At 39.9% G+C, this 21,397-nt stretch overlaps 1 protein-coding gene across 2 annotated transcripts in view; it reads left to right on the top strand.

Moving 5' to 3' along the window:
• Positions 1-21,397, top strand: part of cdc42bpb (CDC42 binding protein kinase beta (DMPK-like)) — a 71,834-nt gene that overhangs the window by 22,992 nt on the left and 27,445 nt on the right. For both annotated transcript variants that reach the window (XM_053613598.1, XM_053613597.1), the window contains exons 3-11: positions 8,138-8,221; positions 8,673-8,768; positions 8,944-9,092; positions 11,330-11,423; positions 16,972-17,172; positions 18,935-19,183; positions 19,532-19,775; positions 20,310-20,429; positions 20,719-20,852. In XM_053613598.1, coding sequence (XP_053469573.1) covers positions 8,138-8,221; positions 8,673-8,768; positions 8,944-9,092; positions 11,330-11,423; positions 16,972-17,172; positions 18,935-19,183; positions 19,532-19,775; positions 20,310-20,429; positions 20,719-20,852 — 1,371 coding nt within the window. The remainder of the gene's footprint in view (positions 1-8,137; positions 8,222-8,672; positions 8,769-8,943; positions 9,093-11,329; positions 11,424-16,971; positions 17,173-18,934; positions 19,184-19,531; positions 19,776-20,309; positions 20,430-20,718; positions 20,853-21,397) is intronic.

Raw genomic sequence — 21,397 nt, forward strand, 5'->3', positions numbered from 1 at the left:
GATTATGCGAGATCCCTCATACTGATCAGTTCTGCAGTGTTATTACATGGCATATACATATCCAAGAAAAACCCAGTTGTTATTGAAACAGCAAGCGGTTTAGCAGTCCTGCAAAGCTCTTATCTACAGCCCCGAGCTCGTTCCTTCCTCTCCTCCTCCACCTCTTCCTCCTCCTTTGCCTTATTTCTCTTCCTCTTTCGTCCTATCCGTTCACCAGGGACCCGGCCTGGACTTACTATGCTGTTTTTGGGACAGGACAGATCTGGGTGTTTGAGATGGATCGTTTGTTGAACTGTGGAATGCACCGCTCCGGTACCTTTACTACAGGCCCAGGGTCGGGGCAGCGTTTACACAAAGCACACACACTTTCTCCTGCTCACCGTTTCTCACTTGATTGATGGATGAAAGGGTAGCTCAGGTTTCTCTGTCCCACTCTGTTTTTCTGCGTCTTCTGTATTAGCCTTTCTGCGAACCTTATTGAAAAGCATAGAAAAACAGATCATCAGTACAACACCAGATTACAACTCGCCTCGGCTGTTTCAGTTTTCTTTCCAGTCTAAACCCTCTCGCGGAAAAGCTTTGCTTTACACTGTGGCTTTTTATTTTTGGGGGAAAAAAAAATAAATTCTAGCTTAGCCAGTTTAAATTCTTTCACTGTTCTTCAGTTTCATTCCAAGAGTTAGACTAAGCAGGCATGTAATCAGACAGTCCGAGAAACGTTCAGATTGTCCTATCGCACCGCTGCGCATTTGAGCTTTAACAGTCCTGAGACAAAATCATTCTGAAATGAGCTGTTACAGACGTGTAGCCTCGTGACAATCAGGTTGGATTCGAAATGACGCTCGCAATAAAATTAACTATGTTCACTTAGCTCCGAGCTTACATTCTTTACACGAAAAGCCTCTTTCTTACTTTTTTTTTTTTAAATAAACGCCTGCTCACACACTTCAGCCTGTTTGTTAGTCTGCAGAGCTAAGTCTGGAGTCAGACGGTTGTTGTGGAAGGACGTGTTGGACCTCGTACATATTATGTGACGCAGTAAAGAGTGGAAAGCTAACCGAACAGTTTGACATCATCAGCCAGTGGAGTTATCAGTGTTTACTGTTAAAAAGCACTTTCACATATTTCTCTCATGAAATCTCCTTATACAGGCATAAACCGTACAATACGGACCATATATACACTGTTGTACCTCTGACACTATTAAACGATTCGGACCACTTCAGCCCAGATTTTTCCCACTTTACAATGCCAGCACGAGTGCCAGTAGTGGCACAGGAAGCGGGGCAGGATAGCGTAGCTTTCAGGAAGGGCTCAGGAAATGAACACCGTCTCAAAGGAGAGCCGGTTACAAAAATAGTGTTTCCTTCACAGATAATACATTGTGAAGCGCGCACGCACGCTCCTCAAGCTCTGTTTAGCAGTCTCTCCTTCCCTGGATTACTCATCCATGTGGCCTTTCCCTGGTTAAGGATGTGGCTTATTTCATTTGAAGGATCAAAAAGAGTCAGAAACCTTTTAGACTATTTTGGACTTTTAAGAACGCTTTCATTTTAAGAGTCAAACTTCTGTTATTGTTGGACAGCATCATATTTTTTTTTGTGAAAGCATTCTCTAAGCTTGAAATCCCTGCTGGGAAAAAAAAAACCCAATAGAAACCATTACAGAAATTCTAATGGTTTCCATTACAAATAACCATCAGCTAACTATTAAAACCATTACCATTACTGGTCTTTAATGGTATCCACTAGATCAGAGGTTCTCAACCTTTTGTAGCTAAAGTCCCTGCAAGTCTCCCCATCATGTGGCACACCCTCCCCCCTTCCCCCATACTGGAGGAGACCAGGTCTAATGATTATCTATTCTATATAAAATCTATCTTTATATAACCTAAAGTATAATCTGTTTTGATGGATAGACAGACATGCCCCCTGTGTTGAGAACCACTGTGCTGGGCATAACATGCACTGGGCATAATAGAAGGCAAAAATACCTGTAGACCATTACAGTTCCCATTAAAACCAGTAATATTCCCATTATAACCATTTAAAACCATTACAAATTCTATAAGGGTTTCTATAGGTCTCCCCCCCCCCCCCCCCCCCAGTAGGGATGAATGACCTCTTGTTATCTGGGTGTGTGTTTTTCCACTCTTCTACCAATGACAGTGCTGTTTAACTGGAAGATGGAACTGGAAGCATTTTAGTTTCTTTGATTGATCGAGACCCTTGAAATAAAGTTGATATGGCTAGCAGAAGCCTAATTCGGTTTCAATCTCCATCAGAATTGATCAATCACCACGGTGTAGAACCACACTGGGTTTCATAAAAGTTTTAGACAAGGCCATGGTGTGAACCAGGTTTCAGTTTCAGTCCTGAAATTCCTAAATGGGAACTGTTTTATTCATTTACAGACCTCATAGCATTTTGACCCTCGCTGTGTTGTATTGTTTTCTGTGCTGAAGAGTGTGTGTGTGTGTGTCATTTCCACTCCCAGCCGTTTCCTCTAACTTAAACACTGCAGGATGCATTTCCAGGGAAGTCTGTGCATTTCCTCTGTATGATTGATGTATCCCCCTTCTGAAAGCAGAGTGTTGAACAGGGAGGTTCAGGACTGCTGCATGACTGGTCTTTATAGTACACAAGTTTCCATGCACTGAGCCATACACACCAAACCATCCACTCCCTCTGCCTCCCTTGAAACTTGTTCTGAATAAGTCTTCACAGGAAGAGAGAAGAGAGGAACGCAGAGTAGGCCTACATCTGCAGTGCGTGTGAGAAGCGGGACTTTGCTGAAAGCTTTAGTGTTTGGTTGATGGAGTACAGAGACGGCTCACTAGGAGTTGACTTGCGTTTCCGAATGGGAGAAAACGTGTGAATTCTGGGACTTTCAAGAGGCTTCTGCGCATCGTTTGTGTGGTTATTACTTGAATTTGGCACGTAAAGGCTTCTAAACCCTACATTCTCAAAACCACACCAAAAGGGACATGTAACCATTCATTCTCAAAGAGCTGCAGGCAATGGAGCAACAAGTAACATGAATTTAAATCAGTTATTTCAGTTCTGCACCTGTTGGGTATGATGGTTAAAGATGGGAAAAGGTAGACATATTAATCTGTTAATCTTTATTAATATAAATATATAATAATAGTTCCATATGCCACATGATTGAAGTTTAATGTAAATTGATTCATGATACATTAATGTGATTGTCATGCAAACATGAAAAGCAGGAGAAGAACGTCTGTGTTCATTAGTAGAAGACCTATTTTATCAGCTGCACTTACCGGCATTTACAAAGAGGCTCGCGTGCAAAGTCAGAATTTTAAGGAGAAAGGACGCAGTTACCAATTTTGTGGGTTGTAACGGAAAAGTAATATAACGACTAGTGTAGCGAATTTCTGTTGGCAGGTAGTAACAAGCAAAATATTATTTTTGAGAAGAGTAACGAGTAATAAATGACTTTGAACAACAAGCCTAACCCTGGTGATTAGCACGTTTGCCTCGCGCTTCCCGGGTTAGGGGTTTGAATCCCGTCTCCGCCCCGTGTGCACGGAGTCTGCATGTTCTCGCCGTGCTTCAGGGGTTTCATCTGGGTACGCTGGTTTCCTTCCCCAGTCCAGAGACATGCATTGTAGACTGATTGGCATTCCCAAATTGTCCATAGTGTGTGAATGTGTGTGAGATTGTGCCCGGTGATGGGTTGGCACCCCGTCCAGAGTGTCCCCCGCCATGTGCCCCGAGTTCCCTGAGGATATACTCTTGGAAAATGGTTGGATGGATGGTGTGGACACGTCCTCAGTGTCTGCAGTGTAAGGTAATCCTAAGATGGTTTGCGTTTGACACCTCGATAAGATAAGATTAAAGTACAGTGGGTTTTTTGTTTGTTGTACAGATGTGCCAGTATTGTTCCTTACAAAGAATCTCGAGTGAGAATCGTGATCTCGGTCCTATGCTAAAAAAAATTCCTATTTCATCAGGAATCATGCAGCCGTGATCCCATGACTATACGTCTGAAGTGTAATTAGTTTTCCTGTCAGAAATCAATACAAATGTAGATAACAGTAGATCTAGAGTACATTTTTTAAAAACCCTGAAAGCAGTGGCACATAGTTTTATGTTAATTTCGAAGTTTGCATTTGCTCCTTTTTCAGCAAATGTTTTTGGGGTTTTTCTTTGATGCGAATGCCTACAGTTGCCAGACTAAACTGAGGAGGGAAACATCTTCCAGTCCTTTATTTATTTCACAATGTTTATCTTGTATCAGGTTTGTACAGTGAATCACTTGTGCCCTAGATAATAAGGTCAAAGTACATTCGAGACCCAACCCCGTACACAGAGCTGTTAGTGTCGGTACACACTGAGGGATTGTTGTGACTTTGATCCTGAACTGGATCTTCACAGCTATTTCTCTTCTCCTTCTGCATTTAAGTTGGTTAGAGTTACGAAAGTACTTTTTCTTGTTTATCAGTGCTGATGAGTGTTACAGTCACAAGCAGAAGCTAGCGCTGTTTTTAACGTGTAAAAGTCTGGTGTTGACAGGAGCAGCAGCGTTTGTTCCCTTGGGCGCTGACTGTATGTGACGCCTCTGACTTTTGTGAGAGTACGCCGAGTAAACTTGTCCAATCATGCAGCGGCATGACACGACTCTGGCCACACACACCTTCCTTTTACATACCGCCCCGCCTTTCCAATCAGGTCAGGCTGACTGCCTGTGTCAGAATCTGTGTCTAAAAAAGGAGAGATAGAAAGAGGACAAGAGACACTTGGGGAGGAGGAAACGAAATGGATTCTGGGCACATTGGGTTTGGTTTGTTTTTGTAATGAGGTCAGTTATCTGGTGTGTTTAGGAGTCTGTCTGATGCACAGTGTGTGTGTGTTTGACACTTTTTTTTTTTTTTTTTTAGACTGTTTCCAAAGTGTACCTTTCACATAGTTTCCCTGTGACTTCTCCTTTATTGTGTCTCGACCTGTTTTGTGTCTGTCTGTCTATCAGTCTGTCTGTGGGCTAGCCGTGGATCCCTGAATGTTAGCTTTTTGCATGCAAGTCGCAGTTTGTCCACAAGTTCTCTGCTGAGGCAGCACATAGTGATCTGTCCAGGTGTGTGTGTGCAGTTTCTTCACTGGTGCTTGCTGTGAGTAAACACTCATCATGTGATGTCTTAGCAGAGGAAAAAGAACGGAGAATCGCACTTCTGAAACCAGTGTTTGAAACACTCCAAAAACACCTGCTGTCTTTAGGACATACTCAATAATCACGTCACCGTATGCAGTTGATGACTAGTGCTAGACTTTTCAAAAATGACCTGTGTTTGTAGACATCTGCAACTCATGGCACATGCACAGGAAGAGTTTTCGTTTGTCTGGCCTTCAAAATGTTCACTCGCCGCTATTTCAAACAAAATAAAGAACCTTCATGCTGCTGTGAACTTATTTTTCAATCCATCTCGATTCATTTCTCCGTGTAGTTCCATTTCAAGTGTCCAACCTGCAGTTTTTGCCAGTCCATCCAGGGTTTAGCGCTTTTGCAATCGCAGAACTTAACACAAAATCTAGCAAAACCTACAATACTCAGAGGAGCTTGTGATTTTATTTTAAAATTGCTGCGGATTTGGACCAAGACGCGTCATATGACGTCATCACAATGCACATTCCGCTAAAGCACTCTTCTATTCACGTGCGTCAAACATGAGTACAGCTACAAAAGGTCTCATTTACCAACAAACATCACTGCAAAGGACCGCGCAGAACAATTTCGCCCAGTAGTTTTCTGCAAAAAAAAAAAAAAAAGCACACAAACTTTTTGGAAAATTTCTGAAAAAAGCTGCAGCGAAATCAAGCACTTTTGACTTCAACACTCACAAAAAACTCCGCCTTTCATTCAGGCAAATATTAAATAAACCGTCTAGTCCCGGTTATTTGCTTTAACCAATGACCATAGACGTTGTACCACATGACCTCACACACGTGAAGCACAGCGAGTCTACAAATTGAAAAGAAAAGTGACAAGGCGAGACAACTGAGAGTAAATTCTTTAATGACAGGAACTTGTATTGAGAAGGAAGAAACTTATCCTAAACAAATGTTTAATCTCATGTCCTAAATATTACCTTCATAATTACAAATAAACAAAGATAAAAATGAATGAATCATGGCTCTCTCAAAACTTCCCAGTGACGCATTACGCGTAGAGCTCATTTAATCAAGACCGGTGTTCAGAAGCGTGATCTGCCTCATTATTTGACCAGCTGTTAATATTACTGGTTTCCAAGGGTGCAGGTTTGCTTCGAGAAGTACTGTGCGCTGTAATAAAACTCCTCAATTATAAGGACATGATGGCTTTGGAAGCCCTTTAAAATGTTGTTATGGATTACCTCACCTACATTGTGTTGCCCATTGTAGGAAGTTGTTAGATGATTTATAAAAATAAATAAATAAAACTCAACCAGAGAGCATGGCTGATTAATTTGACTATTTAAAAGTTGGTACAACACCTCTGCCTTTTTATAACAGCGTATGCAACAATACTAGGATTGTAGATTAATGTAAATAAACAGCACAGTAATGTGAATCGTCCGTGTCTTGGTGCTCAGTGTTCGCAGAACTGAAGTACCTTTGTGTGCATGAGTTTCCCAGCAACCTGTGCACCCCTTTTTTTTTTTTTTTTTTTTTAGAGTGTATTTATTTATTTATGTTTTAAAAGACCACGTTTGCTGAAACTGCTCAGCATGCTCAGGTCGTCCGCCCTCACATGCGCTATTGAAGATAGTGTTTAAACAGCATGATGGGTGTAGGTTTTTTTGAATTGTAGGAAGATGCTGTAGTTCCTCCTATTGATATTTTGACAGTAGAGCTTACAGTCTGCTTTGTTTTGATTGGCATCATTAACCGTGAAATGCATCCAGTGTTGTAGCATTGTGTACGAGTATGAATAACTGCGTGCGATTTCTGATTGATACCTGATACCACTATCGGTAGTGATGTATCCTTGGTCCACGCACGTGGGTTTTATCATGGAGAGAGGCTTTTTATTATAGATGCCACCCTCGCTGCAAATAGCGATAAACGGATATTTTTAGAAAGCCTTTGAATCGGTTTCTTTCACAAAGTATTACCTGAAGGGTTTTAACACATTACACTTTCAAATAGTGTTGGGCACAAAACCAAAAAAAAGTCATGTGGACACGTCCCCAGTGTCTCCAGCTTACATTACACCTAAGCTGGTTTCCTTTTAACTTTTGGGAGGACACACTGCACTGTTGACTTTAATCTTAAACGATTAAAGTTTTATACTAAATAGCAGTTATTTATACTCAGTACAAATGTGGTAGTGTTGTTTCCATAAAAAATCGATCAAAGAGTCGTGAGTAAGAAGCGTGACCTCAGTTCTAAGTGAACAAATTCGTATTTCGTCACACCGATACACAAAGCGAATGAATAACCAATTATACTGCAACCGTTAAGATCCTATAAGCTTGTAGCCATCTAAGTGTACAAACTAAACTCTATAAGCTGTAGGCGGAGCATCTGAGGTAGACCTAAATTAACGCCGGTTCCCTCTTGTTTGTAATTCATATCCTTAGCAACCTGTAGCTGTTTGTTTTGTTTCAGACGTATCGTTATCACCATGCTGTCGCTCATAACGCACGCTCTTAATCCCTCTCCCTGACATGCCGTCATTCATGCAGGGTGTGTCTGTCCATTCCAAGCCCACAACGTCGGTGACAACCCTCTTCTCCTCCCTGTCTCTTCCTTTCTTTCACCGATATGCTGCTCTGGAGAGGAAGTCTTTATCCACCTTCACACGCAGCCATTGTCCTATTGTCATGTTTCATGGCGTCAGTGTGTTTAACAGGTGATTGAATGTCAAACGCTTCCCACCGTTTCAGGCTCGCTGCCTGCTCGTGCATTCTCCGTATCAGATGCATCGACAAGTAAAAACAGCATTTTGAAAGTAGCACTTTTCCCAAGTGATGTTAACCCAAGTAGGGCAAATGTATAAAGATGAATACATGATGAGAAAACATGCAGAATTATTCTTAGTCCCATAATTGGGCTGCCTTGTAATTGATTTTTTTTTTTTTTTTATAAGCATGTGCTAACCTTCCTCAACCCCCGTTTTTCTTCTTCTTCTTCAGGTTGCTGTGGTAAAGATGAAAAACACAGAGCGCATTTACGCCATGAAAATTCTGAACAAGTGGGAGATGCTGAAGAGGGCTGAGGTAAAGTCTTTTTTTTCCTCCTGCTTTTGTAGGTCTTTTTTATGTACTTTTAATACCTTCTGAACAGACCCTCATGAAATCGGCCCATACAGCAGCATCTTCTTGGAAACACAATGAAGCAAACATTAATGTATTTATTTACCCTAAGCGTACTAATGCTACCGATACCGAATGCGAAGGACACAGCCAATGCCCGAGATTAAACCTGTTCAGTGATGAAAATGTTTTTTTTTTTCTGCTCCATCTTGACCCAGTTTCAGCACAATGAGCTTTGACAGTAGCCTCAGGCTTCTATATCAGGAGAGCTTTTGTCAGGGTGGCTGGTCAGGAAAAACCCACCCAGAACACCACCACTCAAATTATAGTAACACTAACATGCCTGCGAAGGTTTATTAGAATGGCAGAAAGTACAATAGTCACACAATTTGTCACACTCCTGTTCTTTTTGTAGACCGCCTGTTTCAGAGAGGAGAGGGACGTTCTGGTGAACGGAGACTGCCAGTGGATCACGACCCTGCATTATGCTTTTCAGGATGATAATTACCTGGTGAGCATCTCCATCCGTCTGTAATTACAATTCATCCATGGCCTAAACTGATTAACAATGCTCATACACTGTTGCAGTGGCGCTATTGTTATTTTCAGCAGTGGCATAGACTGTTTCATTCTCGAATTTATAACACATGGAGATAATAAGTGAATCGCAACGTCCTGTTCTTTAGTACCTGGTGATGGACTACTATGTGGGCGGAGATCTGCTAACACTACTCAGCAAGTTCGAGGACAGGTTACCTGAGGAGATGTCCAAGTTCTATGTGGCAGAGATGGTTCTTGCCATTCACTCGATCCACCAGCAGAATTATGTGCACAGGTAAATTTTGTGTGTGTGAGTGTGAGAGAGAGAGAGAAGGAGAAATACAGGATACTGTAAAGAAGCAGATCAGTTGCTTGTAAAACCGGTTTGCTTGCATTGAAGGGCTTAGCAGGTCAGGTAGTTAGTGGTTTGCTCAGTTTGAATGAGTTTGTGTCTGTGTATACAGGAATTTGTGTGCTTGCATATAGGCGCTGCATGTCAGAGTAATGAAATGGCCACCGATGCCACTGGTCTGTGGAGGTACAGAGGGCTTTTCCTGTGTTACCCAGTGGGCATGGCCTGTACCGAACTGCTATCCGGTCCAGCTGAGCTCCTTTTCCTTCTTACTCCGCCAGGTCCTGACCGCTCAATGCAGCTTCCTGAAATGCTAACAGTATTTGCACCATTTCTAGTGCCAGTTAAAACAAAGAAAGATGAGCTTTACCAGATATCATGTTTCAGGAAAGAGTAGGTAGAATCCAACTGGTCATAGGTCATATTATACATGTCATGTGTTACTGGCGCTGTCATGGTGACATACACAATTTCTCAGGCAAAAACATGGTTACTTTTAGTTACATAAGGGACTATGGAGTCTATATAGAAACTACGTGTCCATGTGATCTAAAGGGGCTTATAGAGTATAGTGTCTATAAAATGACTGACAGGAGGTGCAGCCAAACACAAACAAACATTCTGGAATGAAAATCAGTTTTCCAAACGGCTCTTCTATGTGCTTTGATAAATTTTTACTATGACCATGGATTAATGCATACTTCTTTTGAAATAATGTTCTATATACACACAAAGCACTTTATTAGGAACACCTGTATATCTTCACATTCATAAAATGATCTAATCAGCCAATGGTGTGGCAGTAATGCAATGCATAAAATCATGCAGATATGGACCAGCAGCTCTGGGCAATGTTTACATTAACCATCAGAACGGGGGGGGGGGGGGGGATGTGATCTTAGTTTTTTTTTTGTTTGCTCATGGCATGTTTGATACCAGTCGGGCTGGTTTGAGTATTTCTGTACCTGCTGATCTCCTGGGATTTTGACACAGTCTCTAGAGTTTATTCAGAATGGTGCAATAAAGAAAAAACTTCCAGTGTGCGGCAGTTATGAAGACGGAAACACCTTCTTGATGAGAGAGGCCAATGGCCAGACTGGTTTGAGCTGACAGAAAGGCTACAGTAACTCACTAACCACTCTGTACAATTGTGGTGTGCAGAAAAGTATCTCAGAATGCAGAACATACTAAACATTGAGGCTGAGGGGCTACAACAGCAGAAGGCCACATTGAGTTCCTCTTCTGTCAGCCAAGAACAGAAAGTTGAGGCTGCAATGGGCACAGACTCACCAAAACAGGACAGTTGAAGACTGGAAAAACGTAGCCTGGTCTGATGAATCTTGATTACTGCTGACGTCTCAGATGGTAGGATCAGAATTTGGGGCCAACCGTATGAATCCATGGACCCAACCTGCCTGTGTTAACAGTCCAGGCTGGTGGAGGTGGTGTAATGCAGTGGGGAATGTTTTCTTGGCACACTTTGGGCCCGTTAATACAAATCAATTATCGCTTGAATACCACAGCCTATTTGAGTATTGTTGCTGACCAGGTGCATCAATTCATGACCACAATTTTAAAAATTTTCTAATGGCTACTTCCAGCATGATAATGCACCAGGACACAAAGCAAAATAATCTCAAACTGGTTTCATGAACATGACAATGAGTTCAGTGTTCTTCAGTGGCGTTCCCAGTCAGCGGATCTGAATCCAGTAGAAAACATTTAGGATGTGGTGGAACGGGAGATTCACAGCATGAAAGTACACCTGAAAAATCTGCTGGGACTACATGATGCAATCATATCAACATGGACCTCATGAATCTCAAAGGAATGTTTCCAACATCTTGTGGAATCCTTGCCATGAAGAATTGAGGCTGTTTTGAGTGTAAAGGGAGGCCGTACTCGGTATTAGTATAGTGTTCCTAATAGTGTTTGGTGAGTCTATCTTCAGTGGTTATTTGTTCAAGTAATGAAAAAAATGACTAATGCACCTTTAAATAGATAAATAATGTGTCCTAAAAGTAAAACGGAACTTTTAGCTCACACATGCTTAATCCCAAGTTTGCTGTGACAACATGGTCATGTCTCACATGTCAGCCTTGATGCAGTGAAGAATGCTTTAGTACTGAGAACAGAGAAACTTTTTGTGCTGTAACGTCTTTCTTCTTTTTTTTTTACAGGGATATTAAGCCTGATAATGTTCTGCTTGATATGAATGGCCACATCCGCCTGGCTGATTTTGGTTCCTGTCTACGGATGATGCCAGACGGCACGGTGAGTGAGCGTACAGCTGCGGCGTCCAATCCCAACTTGCTGATAAGTGAATGATTTCATCCTCCTGCTCCTTGAAATGATTCTTTAAAATGAAACCTTTGGATGTCACTTCATCCATACCAGTATGTTGTGAAAGCACTATTCTGGCCTAACAGAGATAGTTAGTGCTACAATATTGTTCCAATAACTACAAAATATACCTCAAGATCACAGTTTTAACCTGTTTAATTTGTGTAAGGCAGGTAGTAAAGTTAGAATTAAAGGAAATTTCCACCCTGAATGACATGCACATTAATCTTAATAATTAACTTGTGAATTCAGTTTGATTTATATAGCTCTTTTAACAGTGGTCATTGTCACAAAGCAGCTTTACAGAAATCTGGATATAGATTTCGATTTATACCTAATGAGCAAGGCAAGGGTGGTAAGGAAAAACTCCATGAGACGACATGAGGAAGAAACCTTGAGTGGAACCAGACTCAAAAGTTATACTGCTTCGCGCTTGAATCTCATCGGTCATGAGGTCATGTTATTAACGTATAAGAGCACGGTTCAGACAGTACTTCCGTAGGTTAATATTAATGCGCTTATTCTAGTTCGTTATTACTTCTATAGTAACAGCTCATACACCGGGACTTGTGTGACAGACTCTCTAAGCTTAGACTAATAATAAGGGTGTGTTTTTTTTTTTTTTGTTTTTGTTTGTTTGTTTTTTTTTTTTTTTTTTTTTTATGAACCACATTATAAATCGTATAATTGTTGTGATTCTGTTTTTAGGAGACATTTATTTAACATTTTTGAAGGAATCTCGATTGTAAGTGCTTTGTAAGAGTCGGTTTACAGCATGGAGATGTGTTCAGGACAGAGGGGTTTATGTGTTCTGGTTTCTTGGTAAAATGACAGAGACTTCATCACGGCTATAACATAAGTGAGAACAGGAACTAACTTGTCTCTTGGACATTCCGCATCAAATCTAACTATAAACCGTTTAAATGCACAGCATGTCATTCCTTAATAAATGAAACCTTGTAATCATTGGCAAATTGTTGTAGTATAAGTGGAATAACACACTTCAGACCATGCTGTTACATGAAAATTATGTACACCACTTGCGTATCATGCTGCATAGTGTTTTTCAGCATTACCCACAATGCCATTCGAGTACCTGCTGATTGTGGTGCCAGTAGAAATTATCCCTTGCTTTGTCTTTATGTAAAAAGTTGCAGCAGTGCTTTACTCCTTTACTCTGTCCAGCTCTCTCGACTATTTACCCATACACTCTGCTCAAACAGAGTGTGCCATCATGCCCGTACTATCAGATCACTAACTAGCCAAGACTAGTCTCTGCCATAACTGCGTTGTTTAGGTTAACCTTGGAGTCCAATTTTGTTGTCGTTCCACTACTTCTTAGTCAGAAAAAAAGATAAGCGGTTGCTCCTTTTGTTTTGAATAACTACTAGTGAAAGCTGACCGTTATCCCATGTGTATGAGGTCATTCATATTTCTTTACCTGTTAAACGCCGTCGTAACGCCGCTAGCAATGTCCACCTATGCCGTCAGTGTGACAGAAATTAGCACCCGAAAAGCTAAGTCATATCACATCCTCAGTCTTTAGAGACACACTACTTCTTTATTCTTTGAATTAGAGAGAAGCAGTATGTTTCCAGGCCAACCAGTCAGCCCCAGTTTTTAATCTGGTCAATTTCCGTCATTCATCAAACTGCTGAGTTGATGAGCTGCTGAGGAAATGCTGAGTGGATATCTCCCAAAGCATCCAATCAGATCACCTTATTAAATGTGCAAAATGCAGTCACGGTGCCATAGGGTCAGGCTCAAATGGTTAACCCAGCACAATCCTGATTAGACGTTAAGTACATGAGATTTCAGCAGGACTGTCCTTGTGCATTGTCCCGGGTTGAGTTGTTGATAACAGCTGTGATTGAATCAGGGTTTCTTCATGTACTTTCAGTTCAGTTGCCTAGAATGGTGAAATTAAGGCCCTGCTGAGCAATTAGCTTTCATCACTGTAAGCCATGTGTTTATCTCTTTCACTGATTGTTTGTGAAGCTGTAAACAGTACTGATTGGATCTATATGAACCTTGCCTTATCAGGCTTTTTTTCACTGTGTTATTTGCTTGACCAGCATGCAGTTACATCATTTATTTCCCTTGAAAGTGCAAATTCAACTCGGAAGGAAACAAAGGGGCTTTCAGTTTGAGTGTGTCTGAAACCTTTAGTAGCATGACTGTGATCGCATGGGCAGGTGATTACTTTTGCTACTTTTGAGTGTGTGCAGGCGGGCATGCAGGGGTGTGTGTGGTAAACAGTAAGGACAGATTAGTATTTGGACGCTTTTGTTTTTATTTTATATACTTCCAGTGCATATAGCCACTTTAAATGCACACACAATGTCTGAGGTACTGTACAACACTTCTTTCTCCAAAACATGACAAGCTAAATTAATGACAGAGTTCTATTTTTGTTTCATCTGACCAGAGTACAGTTGAGGTTCTAAGTTTACATACGTCTTGCAGAATCTGCAAAATGTTAATAGTTTAACAAATAAATAAGAGGGATCATAAAAATGGCATTTTTATAAATATTTTTTTTTAAATTTAGTCCTGCCCTGAATTAACTATTTCACATTACAGATGTTTACATATAGTCCACAAGACACAATAATAACTGAATTTACACAAATGAACCAGTTCAAAAGTTTACACACGCTTCATTCTTAATACTGTGTGTCGTTACCTGGATGATCAACGACATGATGTGTTTGTTTTGTGAGAGTTGTTCATGAGTCCCTTGTTTGTCCTGAGCAGTTAAACTGCCTACTGTTCTTCAGAAAAATCCTCCAGGTCCTGCACATTATTTACTTTTCCAGCATCTTCTGCATATTTGACCCCTTTCCAACAGTGACTATATGATGTTCAGATCCATCTTTTCACACCGAGGACAACTGAGGGACTCGTACACGACTGTTACAAAAGGTGCAAACATTCACTGATGCTCAAGAAGGCAAGATGATGCATTAAGAGCCAGGGGATGTAAATTTTTGAACATGACGATCAGTATAAAATGTTATTATTTTGTCTTCTGGGAAACATGTAAATATCTTATGTAGCTTCTGAAGGGCAGTACAAAATGAGAAACATAAGATCTTTTAACAAAGTAAGAATTTACACCGATCATCCTGTTCAAGATTTAAGGGTGTGTAAACTTTTGAACGGGTTCATTTGTATAAGTTCAGTTATTATTGTGTTTTGTGGACTATATGTAAACATCTGTTGTGTAAAAAAAAGTTTATTCAGGGTACTTCTAAATAAACAACAATGCTATTTTTATGATCTTTCTTATTTATTTTTAAAAATTCTTAACACTTTGCAGGTTCTGCAAGACGTATGTAAACTTAAGAACTCAACTGTATATTGTTCGAAAAACATTTGTGATTTTTCTCTATCTCTGTGCTTATTTTTTTTTCCTTGTATAGGAATGGAGATGATTGCGGTGCAGTTCATTGTTTTGTGTGTAACTTGCTCCTGCTGCTTTCAGATCATCCTGTGACTGCTGGCTTTTGTTTACTTCCTTATCATTAGTCTGAGTGTGAGCTGTGAAATCTTGCATGCCGCATCAATCCAGGGATGATTAGTTGTGGTTCCATGAACTTTCCGTATTATTGCATATCATCAAACCAGTTATGCTGAGCAGGATGTTTAAGGTCTTTGCTATGGCTCTGTAGCTTTTTGGTTATTTTGTGGTGTTAATAATGTTACTGGAGAACTTTAGGAAGCTCCTTCACCGTCACCATGATTGCTTTTTGTTTTGTGAAACCTTCCCAACTAATGGCAACAGCTTTTATGACACCAGGTGCATTTTTTTTCTTCTACCCAGAATTAACGTGTAGAACTTGATGCATTTTTATGCAGTTTTTAAATACAGTAAGTACAGGGTCAGTTCATTTTTTTTTTTGTTTGTTTCTATACAGCAAAGACATTTGGGATTGAGATCAGAAGATGGATATGAGACGAGAGTTTAGGATTTCAGCTTTTATTTCCTGCTATTTATATCTAGATGTGTTAAACAACATAAAACATGGAACCTTTTGTATCAGACCACCCAATTTGTAGGTGAGCAAAAGTATATTAAAAGTAAATGACATTAATATTTGGTCGCGTGTCCTTTGCTTGCAATAACAGTAATTGCAATGGTTTGATTTTGTCCCATAAACATCTCTCTGGTCTTTATGCTGGTTTATCCTTTTTAACAACAGATGCAGTTTTCACAGGTGAAACCTAGGGCTCAAACCAAGAGTAGACATTCAGGCATATTAATTATTTAAACAATAAATATAACAGGGCACATCTGGACAAGAAGAAACACCTGTCAGTCACAAACAGAAACACCTGTCAGAACCAACAAGGGATGGTTCAAACAAAAAGTTGCCATGTTTTAAGTTGTTTAACACATCTAGATTTAGATATGAGGAAATGAAAGCTGGAATTCTGATCTATCATCTCATATATTTAGATCACAAACTCAAATGTCTTCAGTGTATAGTGAAAGCAATAGAATTGACCCTGCTGTTCCAGTACTTTCACAGGAGACTGTATACGGTAGGTTATATATATTTTTAAATATACTGTAGTGTCGGAATACTTTTCCCCCCATATCAGTTTCCCCTGTCAAAACGTATCTGTTTGTCCTTATGAATACATACTTTTTAGTTCATATTTAAATATGAACGACGTCAAACGGCATTATGTGTTTATGTTTGAAGTGGATGTATGCACTGGAAGTATATTAAATAACAAAAAGTATCCGTACTTTTTGTGACGCGCTGTGATTTTGGTCACATGAGGCTCTCTGGGTGTTTGGATGCATACAGTATGTCTGGATTCGCTGAGAGCTTACGATGATGGATGCGGTGAAAAATAGTTTGTGTTGGTTGAGGATATTGCTTTTTGCCAGTGAAATGCTGGCTGTTCACCTAGGGGAAATATTTTCCTTGGTTGTGTATCTGAATCTCGTGGCTATTACACTGATAAACATTTATCTAGGAATTTTATTATCTTTTTTTTTTTATTTTTTTTTTTAAATGTGGCAATAACATGCATGAAATTTTCTTGAAGTTGCTGTGTGCAAGTTGTTTTTATTGTTTTAAATCATCCTCGGGTAGTTGTTAGTGCTCACTCATCCAGTGTCTAGTTTGGCCCAAGTAAAACTATTTACACATCATCCAGCACGAATTCTTTATTCTTTGGCTAAGCTAAATGTTATGCCATAACTCTGAAGCAGTTCCCATTACAGTGTTTTCATTTCTCAAATATTATTCCTTTAAGCTCCAGTCATTTATCAATTGGAAAAAAATAACCTACAGGTTTAATCTCTTCTCATAGCTTTGATTGAATTTTTTTCCACCCTGAATGAAATGTTTTCAGTTTTCTATCCCGAGAGTCTTTTTTTTTTTTTCTCCCACCTCTATTTTTATTTTCTTCGTTTTAGGGCTACATTCTGAAATTGTCTCTCGTCCATATTTGTGTGCAGGTGCAGTCGTCAGTAGCAGTGGGAACCCCAGACTACATCTCCCCAGAGATTCTGCAGGCCATGGAGGATGGCATGGGGAAGTATGGGCCCGAGTGTGACTGGTGGTCTCTGGGTGTGTGCATGTACGAGATGCTGTATGGGGAGACGCCTTTCTACGCAGAGTCTCTGGTTGAGACTTACGGCAAGATCATGAACCATGAGGTAAGCACTGTTCAAGATTGTAGATGTGATCTAAGAAGCAGTGCGACTAGCATTGTTAACTGACCAGCTAGATTCCTTCCCAACAGCTAAACTAGTAATGAAATTAAGCAACCGGTGAAGGTTTTCTACACAGTTTCTAGGTTACTTTGAGAAATAATGTTGTTAATTTGAATAATGCATTGTCATTTCAAGCTCATTGGTTTATATATACACTACCAGTCAAACATTTAGACACACTCATTCTTTCTTATTTTTTCCCAAATTTTAGAATAATAATAATAAAGTCATCAAAACTCTGGAGTAACACATGGAACTATGGGAAATATGTTGTGATGAAAAAAATAATTTAGTATTTTAGCATCTTCAGTGTAGACCCTTTTTGCCTGGAATTTCCAGAAATGTATTCTTGGGGATTTCTTGAATTTCTCTGAGATGCATTTTAAACAGTAATAAAGAAGTTCCCACCTAGGCTGGATTCTTATCGGCTGTTTTTTCGAATAGTTCGCTCCATCATCCATTTAAGAAGAAATTTTTTTTGTAAATAAAATGTTAATCATTTCTTTCATTAGAGAACTATGTTGGCACAATTATATTTTTGGCTACAACAACTACTAAAGTCAAACATTTAATCACACACCTTCAGATCAAAAGATTTTTAAGATCATGAGAAACATTTCAGTCGAGTGTCTCCAAACTTTTGACTGGTCGTGTACATACACGTAATCGTATGTAACAGTCCGAGTTTCATATTCCGTCCAGTTATTGTGTGCGCAGTTTAAATTTCTTGGGAAGTACTCCTGCGCTTGCCATTACCACACCCTCCTTTGCTTCCTACAAACTGATTAAGGGAAATGAACGTAGCCGTTAGATCAGAACAGACAAACAGGATTTGGGTGAAATTTGCATGGGTACAATGTCCACAGAGGTGGGAACAAAGCAAGCTTGCATGCCATGGCATATTACTACATGTGAGCCTATACACACCAGCTGCTGCCTCTTTATTCCTGTACTGTGAAGTCTAGAAGGCAGTGACTGCTGAATCTGGTCAAATGATAGGGATGGCCTCAGACTGCAGATAAGGCTGTTATTAAAATTATTGTCAGAGCATAAAGTCTTATTTACATGCACTTTCCTTAAATAGAAATCTGCTTCTGTCATATCTGTGGCATCATCTCTGGTGGAAATGTGACTGTTTCCTGGAGTGATATATGTCTGGATATGGGGCATGGTTGTTTACTACTTTATAGTTTAGCCCAGTATGGGATCCAGGCATCCATGGGGGTCTGTGATGTGCAGCCAGGTGGTCCTTTTTTATTATTTATTTATTTTTTTTTTAAGTGATGGATACTTAGCTTATTGGTCCATTGAAATAAGTAGGTTTAGTCCAAACTGAAAAACAAAGTAAGTCTTTAAACAATGTCAGTTTAGACCTGTGTTCTCAGTCTAACGAATAGCCAGAATGTGCATGTTTGAATAATAAGCCTAATATTTAAATAGTTTATTAAATAAATCTGGGCTAAGGAGGTCTGTGGATTTATTTTTATTTATTTATTTATTTTGAATAAACAGCTGAAGTGGTCCCTGACTGAAAAAAGTTTAAGTACCCCTGGTTCAGCCAGTAGCTGGTTTAAATAAATGTAATATTAATGTTAATTCCATTCTTTTTTTTGTAGATAGTTTTTTAAATGCATATGCGTAAAGCTTGAGCTAAAGACTCCAAAAGCTGGCTTGTCTATAGCCTTCCATTGTTGCTGTCCTCCAGGAACGCTTCCAGTTCCCCTCTCACATAACGGATGTGTCAGAGGATGCCAAGGACCTGATGCAGCGGCTGATCTGCAGCAGGGATCGCAGGCTAGGGCAGAACGGCATCGAGGAATTTAAGAAACACCCCTTCTTCTCTGGCCTTGACTGGGAGAACATTCGCAGTACTGAAGCTCCTTATATTCCTGACGTCAGTTCTCCATCTGACACCTCCAACTTTGATGTGGATGATGATGTACTGAAAAACCCGGTGGGTATTTCTTCCTCTCGCTACACCTGCCTGATAATTCATGCCTCTCAGATCTCTTAGGCCTTTGAACTGTTAATACTTTGAAATGAGGATTATTTAAAACACTGAAACATTTATTATGAAGGTTTAATAACCCATATGCACATGAACCAAGCTGCAGTGTGTATACATGCTTTGATTTCTACTTCATTAGTAATCAGTAATCAGTGTTTTAAATTGGTTGCATTATTTTTATTTTCCAAACAGTAAAATGACCTCTCTTAATATTTTATGGCATGAGCAATAGAACGTGTAATTAGACAGTATCTAATATCCTGGGTGTTTTTTTTTTTTTTTTTTTCTGTTCAGGACATTGCTCCTCCCATCTCCCACACTGGTTTCACTGGTCAGCACCTGCCCTTTGTGGGTTTCACCTACACTACAGAGAGCTGCTTCTCAGATCGGGGTCGGCTCAGGCTGGCAGCTCTGGCTGATGGAGGTTCGGGAGAGGAGCTGCAGCCCCATAAAGATGGGGGCTTACAGCTGGAGGTCTTTGAGAGGAGGATCCGCTCACTAGAGCAGGAAAAACAGGAGCTCAGCCGCAAGCTACAGGGTACCCAATCACACTCCAAGCCTGAATCCATGGCTTTATAGAGAGTCCATTTTCACACCTTTTATGCAGCGTGTTCTGTCTGAATCAGAGCAACCGAAAAAAAGTGGTGGGTGGGGTGTATTTGTGTAGGGAGGAAAACGTGTTCATAAAACTCTTGGTCATAAATACAACCATGGAAGGTAAATAAACTTTTGCCAAGTGAAATGATCATGTAGAAATGAAACGGACCCAGTGCTGAGAAATGATTAGATAATTATATAAATAACAAGTTAAAAGCATTATGTGCACCACATCCAGCATTTCTTTTCACATTAAGTAAAATGTACAGTTTGCCTCAGTTTTGGCAGCCTGCAGTTGCCGTGTTCTCACCAGCCCAGAAAACAAACTACACCAATGAGGAAAATACACCAGGGTCTATAGGAAGCAAACCGCATTTTATCACTCTAGTTAGTTATTTGATAAGTTGATAGTTATCCATTTGGATCGGTGTCTGAAACTTCTACCCGCTTTCTCTCTTTATATTAATATTTCCAGAATCTACACAGGCTGTGCAGTCTCTTCACGGTTCAGGCCGCGGCACAAGCACACTTGGCCGCGATAAAGAGATCAAAAAGCTTAACGAGGAGATCGATCGCCTCAAGAAGAAACTAGCTGGTAAGAGAAATATATAGTAATGAGCTAACCACAGGAAGCAGGGTCACATACCATTTCCCATAATGATTAAAACGTTTGAGGTCTGTCTGATTCATGAAGGAAACATGAATTCCTAGAATGTCTCTGAAATCATTGTTTCCGTTAGCATAATAGATTGTGACCATGTTAATGAATCATAGCTTTTTTTTTTTTTTTTTTTTTTTTTTTTTTATAAAGGTTCCGTGGCCTGTAAGTGGTAATGTAATCATGTTTCACATGAATCACTCTGCTTGGTGTTTGTTCCTCTTAGACTCCGATAGGCTGGAGCACCAGCTGGAGGAAGCAGTGACTTTGCGGCAAGACTATGAGAGCTCCTCCACCAAGCTCAGGGCTCTGGACAAGCAAGTCAAAAGTCTTCGCCAGGAGAAAGAAGACATCAATAAGGTATCGGAGCTGAGGTCACCAGTGCATAACCACAGATAGTTACATGTTTTAATATTTTGGTATTGGGTAGGGAGGTTTTTTTGTTTGTTTTTTCCTCTCTCCCCCCTCTACATTTCTACATTCTAAGGTCAGTCTCTCAGATCATGAATATTAACAAGTGCATCATTACATGCTTGTGTTGACAACGAAACAAGTCAAGAATGTAAAATATTCCCTTCAAATTGTGTAATGTACAGAAAACAAATCTCAAGATCAGTTCACACCAAAAGCATTTTTAATCATTCATATCACAGAAAAGTTATGCTTCAATTATTTACAACCTTTCAAGAATCAAGAAGGGGGAAAAAATGTGCAACTACATTTGTTACATACAATGTAATATGCTCCAGTTGCTTCCTTTATTTCATAGTGGCATGATGCAATACTTGTTCCCATATCCCTCTGCCTGTTAATTACACACATCAACTGATCAATTGAAGATACATTCTGGTTATCAGTAGGAGCTACTTTCATTATGTGAATAAATTGGCTTCTATGGAAAGCAA

This window comes from Ictalurus furcatus, chromosome 25 (genome assembly GCF_023375685.1).
Source record: "Ictalurus furcatus strain D&B chromosome 25, Billie_1.0, whole genome shotgun sequence".
Lineage (NCBI taxonomy): Eukaryota > Metazoa > Chordata > Actinopteri > Siluriformes > Ictaluridae > Ictalurus > Ictalurus furcatus.